Genomic DNA, 7,916 nt, shown 5'->3' on the forward strand with positions numbered 1-7,916 from the left:
GGTGCAAAGGGGTTTATTGAGGGTCCCCATTGGCAGGGATGGGGGACCTGGGGGAACACAAGGGATGGCACTGCAAGGCAGTGCTGGCTCAGGGCCGGTACCCCCTCAGAGCACCTTGCCGGGGTTCATGAGGTTGTGTGGGTCCAGAGCAGCCTTGATGCGGCGCAGGGTGTCCAGCCCGTCGTGGCCCAGCTCCTCCCGCAGCAGCGCCCGCTTGCCCAGCCCCACGCCGTGCTCCCCGGTGCAGGTGCCCCCCGCTGCCAGCGCCCGCCTGCAGGATGGGGAGTGGTCAGGGAATGACAACGGACCATCCCCATCCCAACCACAGCAGCCCTGTCCCCACCTGCCCAGGCGCTGGCTGAAGGCGTGGACGCGCTGGGCCTCAGCTGGGTCCTGGGCATCGAAGATGAGGAGGCAGTGGAAGTTGCCATCGCCTATGTGTCCCACCATGGGGCCTGTGGGATTGTGGGTCAGGTGGGGTGTGGTGGGGAGGACAGTGGCCCCCCAACCAACCCCCTTTGCCCCGTGGGCCATGGCCCTGCTGACCGGTGAGGCCGGAGTCCTGCAGGTCCCGCTTGGTCTCCACCACCACGTCAGGCAGGCGGGAGATGGGCACGCAGACATCTGTGGAGTATCCCTGGGCCAGGCAGGGCAGACACATGGTGCCCACAGCTCCATGGGGTGCTGCTGCCATCACCCCCATGCCCATCCCTCACCTGGCAGCCGGGCCGCAGGGCCAGGGCCGCGTACCAGGCACGGTGGCGCATGGCCCAGAGCCGCTCACGCTCCTCCAGCTCCTCTGCCCAGGTCAGGTCTGAGCCACCATTCAGACGCACGATCTCCTCTGCCAGGACCAGGAGCCCTGGGATGGGGCTGGGCCGGGACCCTGGGCACCCCCCTTGGACCTCCAGCCCTCATCCTGGGCATCCATCCCACACCCCAGGACATTCCTGGTCTCCCTGTCCCTGGGCACCAGACCCTGCCCTAGGGCTCCAGCAGACTGCCCCCAGACCACCTGCCCATCCCTCAACCCGGGGACCCTTTGGCCCCCCAGCATTTCCCAGTCCCCATCCTGGGCACTCATACCTCATTAACCCTAGCCCTAGCTCTGGACACCCATCACCATTCCCAAGACCCCTGAGCCATCAGCCCTCCAGTCAATGGCACTCATCCCTCATCCCAGGACACGCCTGGTCCCCCTGTCCGTGATCACACACCATAGAGACATATTGTGCTTCCCTAGCACCATCCCCCACCTCAGGACACCCCTGGCCCCTCTGCCCATAGGTATATCTATCTCTGGGTACCCATCCTCCTGGTGACCCTTCAGATCCCTCAGATTCCATTCTTGGGCACCTTCCTTCACCCCACGATTCCTCCGAGTATCCCTCCCTCACCCCTGGGTGCCCACTGTGCCACCCAGCCCCAGCCACCCTGTCCCCAGCCCCGCTCAGCCCGTCCCCACGCTGGTGCCGTCCCTACCTGTCTGTTGCTGCTGCTCGGCCAGGCCGTGCCGGGAGCCGTGAAGCTCCATGAGGAGTGTGGCCGTCGCTGGCAGCTCCATCCCGCTGAAGCGGCTGCAGGCATCCACCATCACCTCATCCAGGAACTCTGAGCAGGAACAGGCAGTGCTGAACCCCACCATCAGCCCCCGGACCCCCAACTCCCTCATCAGCCCCTGGCACCCACCAATGCGGGCCACGGGCACAGCGGCCTGCAGCACTTGCACGGTGCAGGCCACGGCCGCCCGCACGCTGGGGAAGGCAGCGATGGTCGCCGCGGTGGCCTCGGGCAGCGGGTGCAGGCGCAGCGTGGCCTGTGTCAGGAAGCCCAGGGTGCCCTCGGAGCCCACGAACAGCGAGGTCAGGTCATAGCCGGCCGCCCGCTTCCTGCATGGAGCCGGTGAGTGTGTGCCCGCCCAGCCTGGCCCCCGCACCCTGCCCCGGCCCCGGCGCCCACCTGGGCTGGCGCCCGGGGCCAGCGGTGTGGAGCAAGCGCCCGTCCGGCAGCACCACGCGCAGGTTGAGCACGTTGGGCCGCATGGTGCCGTAGCGCACGGCGTTGGTGCCCGACGCGCCCGTGGCTGCCATGCCGCACAGCGAGGCATCCGCCCCAGGGTCTGCGGGCAGGAGATGGTGATGGGGGATGAGGCAAATAGGGCCTTGAGACACCCCTGTGTGACCCCCATAGCGAGCCTGGCTGGTACCCTGTGAGCCCAGTCCCGCACCAGCCCTCATGTGCTGCTGGGGCCATGGGGACCCCAGCACTCCTGGGACCACGGTGCCCTCACCCCCATGGACATCTCTGGGACCACAGCACCTCAGTGGGGACCTCCAGCACCCTTGGGATGGAAGCACGCCCACAGGCACTCCTACACTCACAAAGACCTCGGCACTCCCAGGACCACAGCAACTCCAGCCCCATGGACACCTTGTTACACCCTTGGCACCACGTTACACCCAAGACAACCCCCCATCACCTCTGGGACCCTCGCATCCCGGTACCCATGGGCACGCACTCCCAGCCCCATGGGTGTCCCCAACACCCCCTGTTCTGTCGGCCCCAGTCCAGGCCGCTCCCTGGTGCCCACAGTACCGACAGGAAACCAGAGCCCGGTGCCACGCAGGTAGCTGTTGAGGGTCTTGCGGGTGACACCGGGCTCCACTGACACCGAGAAGTCCTCGAGGCTCAGCTCTGTGATGGAGTCCATGCGGCTCAGGTCAAAGCAGACGCCACCCTGTCAGGGGGGCACCGGTGTGAGTGGCCGTGGCTGGGCACCAAGAGCCCCAGGTAGGGGCCAGGATGCCAAGGCGGTGCTGGGGGGCCGGTACCTGCACAGCATTGACGCCGCCCTCGAGGCCGGTGCCGGTGCCGAAGGGCACCATGGGCACGTGGCAGCGGTGGCAGAGTGCTGCCAGCTCCTGCACCTGCCCCACGGCCTGGGGCCACACCACGGCATCCGGGGGGGCACAGCTGGGGGACAGGACAGCACCACTGCCCACCCGCCTCCCCCTCTGCACACCTCGTCCCCACTCCACAAACCCTACCCAGACGCTTTCCCTGCCCAGCCCCTTCCCTTCCTCACAGCCCTTCCCCGCCCTCTGCCGCTTCCCCTTCCCCAAGACCCGTGCCCAACCTTGCACGCCGCCCCTTCCCTACGCCCGCTCCCGTCCCCAAGGACCCTTCCTCCGGGGCTCCCAGCCCTGGCACCCACGTGTGCATGGACTCATCGTGGCCGTGATGTTCTCGCACTGCCATGGCCGTAGAGACGTTGTTGCCCCCGACTACAGCTCTCAGGGACTCCACGAAGTCAGGGGGCAGCGGCTGCTGTGGAGGTGATGAGAACCAGGCCGGGCGTCGTAGGTGCAGGACTCTCACCCATAGCCGAGGGCACGGGGCCACTCGGGTCCGGCCCTTAGCACCCGCCCGTCCCGTCGCGACACACGGGAGCCCGCGCCCCGTGGAGCCCCACCTTGGAGCTGCAGCTCCGGCGCCCCAGAGCCGCCCCCAGCCCGAGTCCCCGCCGCAGAGCCATGGCAGGGACGGCCATGGTCGGGAACGGGACCAGGATCGGGACGGGGACCCTGCCCTCCCCTCCCGCCCACGTCCCTCCCTCCGCCGCGTTAAGGTGGCTCCGGCCGACGGCCGTGGGACGGACGCCAGTTCCCTTCCCGAGCCCCGAGATGGGGTCCCCGTGCCCTGGACCGGTCCCGAACCCTCAGCCCATGTGACCCCCACGGCTTCGCCCGGCTGTGCCCGCAGTGCCCGGCTGCCCCGCACCGCCCGGCTGACCTACACTGCCCCGCTAGCCCCGCACCGCCCGGCTGACCCACACTGCCCCGCTAGCCCCGCACCGCCCGGCTGGCCCCGCACCGCCCGGCTGACCTACACTGCCCCGCTAGCCCCGCACTGCCCGGCTGACCTACACTGCCCCGCTAGCCCCGCACCGCCCGGCTGGCCCCACACCGCCCGGCTGACCTACACTGCCCCGCTAGCCCCGCACTGCCCGGCTGACCTACACTGCCCCGCTAGCCCCGCACTGCCCGGCTGACCTACACTGCTCCACTAGCCCCGCACCGCCCGGCTGGCCCCGCACGGACAGGGGTGGCCCCCAAAGGACACTGGCTCCCACCCCTGACTCCTGTCCTCACGCCGACTACAGCCGCCTGTGCCCAGCCTGCCCGACGGTCCCTGTGCCTGCACACACACTCCCGCCTCAGGTCCCAGGTCAGCACGGGGACCCCCATGCCCAAAGCACTGTCCCCAAGCCCACCACCCGCGCCCAGACCCGACCCCGTGTCCCCACGCCCAGAGCACTGTCCCCAAGCCCACCGCCCGCCCCTAGTCCCGGCCCCACGTCCCCGTGCCCAGAGCACTGTCCCCAAGACAGAGGGCAAGGGCACTTCAGGGACTCAGGGGGAGCCTGGGGTGCAGCAGCAGACCTCGAATACCCGGCTGAGGAGCCTCCAGGGAGCAGGCTCCCTGCACCTGCAGGGAGATAACACAGCACTCGGTACAGGCCTAGGACAGGGCCTGGGAATGTGGCACCTGGAGCCAGTGCATTATCTCCCGAGGCCACGGTGGCAAGGCCAGAGGTGGGACCATGCCCAGCAGCGGGTATAAGAGGCGCGGGTATAAGGGCGCTGGGCACTGTCTGTCCTCACGAGCGGCAATGGCTCCTCTGTGGCTGCTGAGCTGTCTGGTGCTGGCGGGCTGTGTCCCTGCCACCCTCGCCCTGGAGAGTGAGTGTGGCCGTGGGGTTTGGCGGGGTGGGTGCAGGGTTCGGGGGGCAAGGGCGGCAGCAGCGGGGGGCCGTGGGGCCGGGGCGGCCAAATCCCCCAAGCCACAGCTGCCGGCGCTGCGCAGGCTGCGGTGTGCCCGCCATCACACCCGTCATCCGTGGCTACAACCGCATCGTCAACGGGGAGCCGGCGGTGCCGGGGTCCTGGCCGTGGCAGGTGTCCCTGCAGGTGCGTGCCCGCGGCGGGGCGGCTGCCGTGCCGGGTGCCGGGCGCCGGGCGCCGGGTGCCGGGTGCCGGGTGCCGGGTGCCGGGTGCCGGGTGCCGGGTGCCGGGTGCCGGCTCAGGCTGGGCACGGCGCGTGGCGGTGGCGGCGGTGCCGATGCTGACGGCAGCTCTCCCGCCAGCACAACAACGGCTTCCACTTCTGCGGCGGGTCGCTGATCAGCGAGAACTGGGTGGTCACCGCTGCCCACTGCAGTGTCAGGTAGGCGCCGGCTCTGCTGCGGGCACGGGCACGGGGCCACAGGAGCCCTTCCCCATCCCTGTGCCGGGGCCCGGTGCTCAACGTTTGCTCGTGCCCAGGACCACCGACATCGTGGTGGTGGGTGCGTATGACCAGGACTCTCCCTCCGGTGATGAGCAGAAGCTGACCATCGAGAAGGTACTGCTGGGGCAGGGGCCACACGCCAACAGGATTGTGCAGCCGGGACGGGGAGCTCCGGGCTCCAGGTCCCCAGGGAGTCCCTGGTTCCCCTGCTCCTGAGGATCAGGGTCCCTGGGGTGTCCCTGGCACCCTGCAGCTCTGGGCCAGGCTTTCCTGGGGTGGCCCTGCTGCCTCCATCCCTCAGGCTGGGGCCCCGTCCCCAGAGTCCCCAAGCGATGAAGCTCAGGCCGCCAGGGTCTCCTCCCTGCTCACAATGTGACATGGGGTGTCCCTGCTCCCAGGGCCCTGGGCTGGCAGCTGCTGCGGGGCCCTGAGCAGCCGCCAGGTTCCCTGGCCAGCAGCAGCCCCGGCTGGGCCATGAGCCCTCAGGCACCCTGTCTGCCCAAAGACCTCAGCCTGAGCCCTGCTGCCTGACAGCTGTTGGGACCCGGGATTGTTGCCCACTCCCTGGAGGCTCCTCAGCTGGGTATTCGAGGTCTGCTGCTGCACCCCAGGCTCCCCCTGAGTCCCTGAAGTGCCCTTGCTCTCTGTCCGCCCCATGACTTGGGCTCTGCTCCCCGGGATCAGCATCAGCCCAGGGCTTGGGCTCTGCTCCCTGAAGTCCAACAGTCCCTGACACATCCCTGCTCTGCTGTGTCCCGGGGGCTGTGATCGGCACCCCAGGGACTCCATTGGCCTGGGAGCCACGAAGCCGTTCCCTGGGGCCCGTCCGTCCCCGGGCTGCCCCTCGGTGCCAGGGGAGCCCCTGGTGCCCGGCACCCTGGCCGGGCGTGCGGGCACTGGGAGTTGTGCCTCCCGCTGCAGGTCTTCAAGAACCCCAGGTTCAACCTGCTGACCATCCGCAATGACATCACGCTGATCAAACTGGCCAGCCCTGCGCAGCTGTCGGCCCGTGTGACCCCCGTCTGCCTGCCCCAGGCCAACGACCACTTCCCGGGGGGCCTGACCTGCGTCACCACTGGCTGGGGGTTGACTGACCCCAAGGGTACCGCACCTGCCCGTCCCCATCCCCATCCCCCTCCTCGTGCTTGTCTCCAGCCCCGTTCCCTTCTTCATCAGCCCCATCCCCACTTCATCCCCATCCCCACTTCATCCCCATCCCTATTGCCATCCCCTACCACCACCCCAGCCTTCTCCCTCTCCTCATCCCTAAATCTCATCCCCATTTCAAACTTGTCCTTGGCCCCATTCCCATCCTCATTCCATCCCTCTCCCCGTCCTCAACTCCATCCTAATTCCCGTACCCAGTCCCCAACACAGGCCCATGCTCATCCTCACCTCCATGCTCATGCCAGCCTCTGTCCCCACTCCCGTCCCCATCTCCACCCTTGTCCTTGTCCCCTCCCAGTCCCAGCCCCCGTTCCCCTCCCCGTCTTTATCTGCACACTTTTCCCTGTCCCTGTGCCCATTCCCACTCCTGTCCCGTCTCCATCCCTACCCTTGTCCTTATCCCCGTCCCCAGCTCGATTCCTGTCCCCATTCCCATCCCCATCGCAGTCCCTGTCCGCATCCCCGTCCCCATCCCCACCCTTCTCCTCGTCCCCAGCCCACTCGCCCCCTCGTCCCCGTCCCCGCTCACGCCCCCGCCTCCGCTCCCCGCCGTTGCCCCGCGGCAGTGCCCGTTCCCGCCCGGGCCGTGCGCGCCCGCCCGTCCCCATCCCGCGCTGACGCGCCGGCGCTGCCCGCAGCCTCGCAGACCCCGGCGGAGCTGCAGCAGGCGGCCCTGCCCCTGCTCACCAACGCGCAGTGCAAGCAGTACTGGGGCTTCCGCATCTCCAGCGGGATGGTGTGCGCCGGCGGCGACGGGGCGAGCTCCTGCAACGTGGGTGCCCAGCCGAGCCCGCGGCCCCCGGCCCCCCGCGCCGCCCGCCGCCGGCCTCACCCGCCGCCCGCCGCCCGCAGGGCGACTCCGGGGGCCCGCTGGTGTGCCAGAAGGACGGCGCCTGGACCCTGGTGGGCATCGTGTCCTGGGGCAGCAAAACCTGCGACCCCAACGTGCCCGGCGTCTACACCCGCGTCACCGAGCTGCTGCCCTGGATCGACTCCATCCTGGCGGCCAACTGAGCCGCGCAATAAACGCTGCTGTTCCCCGCACGGCATCCGCGCTGGGCACCGGCACGGGCGGGAGCGGGCGGCGGGGAGCCGGGCACGGGGCCGCGGGGCCGGGGCTGGGCGCGGGCGGTGGGCTCGGGGACAGTGCTCTGGGCACGGGGCCGCGGGGCCGGGGCTGGGCGCGGGCGGTGGGCTCGGGGACAGTGCTCTGGGCATGGGGACGTGGGGCCGGGACTAGGGGCGGGCGGTGGGCTTGGGGACAGTGCTCTGGGCATGGGGACGTGGGAACGTGACTAGGGGCGGGCGGTGGGCTCGGGGACAGTGCTCTGGGGACATGGGGCCGGGGCTGGGCGCGGGCGGTGGGCTCGGGGACAGTGCTCTGGGCATGGGGACGTGCGGCCGGCACGGCCGGGGCTGCGGGATGCCTGGCTGGGCGTGGGGACGGGGCCACAGGGACA

At 69.7% G+C, this 7,916-nt stretch overlaps 2 protein-coding genes across 3 annotated transcripts; one reads left to right on the top strand and one right to left on the bottom strand.

Moving 5' to 3' along the window:
• Window positions 1-4: 4 nt before the first annotated feature.
• LDHD (lactate dehydrogenase D) lies at window positions 5-3,554 on the bottom strand. 2 transcript variants are annotated; one of them, XM_062007341.1, is made up of 11 exons: window positions 3,473-3,554; window positions 3,215-3,324; window positions 2,832-2,973; window positions 2,596-2,737; window positions 1,960-2,119; window positions 1,690-1,889; window positions 1,483-1,611; window positions 717-844; window positions 547-637; window positions 344-455; window positions 5-271 (listed from the first exon to the last, which is right to left on the bottom strand). In XM_062007341.1, exons 1-11 carry the CDS (start codon window positions 3,548-3,550, stop codon window positions 106-108), a joined length of 1,458 nt encoding a protein of 485 aa, XP_061863325.1. In that variant the 5' UTR covers window positions 3,551-3,554; the 3' UTR covers window positions 5-105. The 2 variants fall into 2 exon arrangements, with proteins under 2 accessions (XP_061863325.1, XP_061863324.1); XM_062007340.1 differs by having other exon boundaries at window positions 3,215-3,327.
• A 1,118-nt stretch (window positions 3,555-4,672) lies between these two features.
• Window positions 4,673-7,470, top strand: LOC133626733 (chymotrypsinogen B-like). The gene is made up of 7 exons (XM_062007613.1): window positions 4,673-4,742; window positions 4,867-4,970; window positions 5,147-5,226; window positions 5,325-5,403; window positions 6,211-6,391; window positions 7,095-7,228; window positions 7,309-7,470. The coding sequence occupies exons 1-7, from the start codon at window positions 4,673-4,675 to the stop codon at window positions 7,468-7,470; spliced, it is 810 nt and encodes a 269-aa protein (XP_061863597.1).
• The last annotated feature ends 446 nt before the right edge of the window (window positions 7,471-7,916 follow it).

The sequence above is a fragment of the Colius striatus genome, chromosome 14, assembly GCF_028858725.1.
Source record: "Colius striatus isolate bColStr4 chromosome 14, bColStr4.1.hap1, whole genome shotgun sequence".
Classification (NCBI taxonomy): domain Eukaryota; kingdom Metazoa; phylum Chordata; class Aves; order Coliiformes; family Coliidae; genus Colius; species Colius striatus.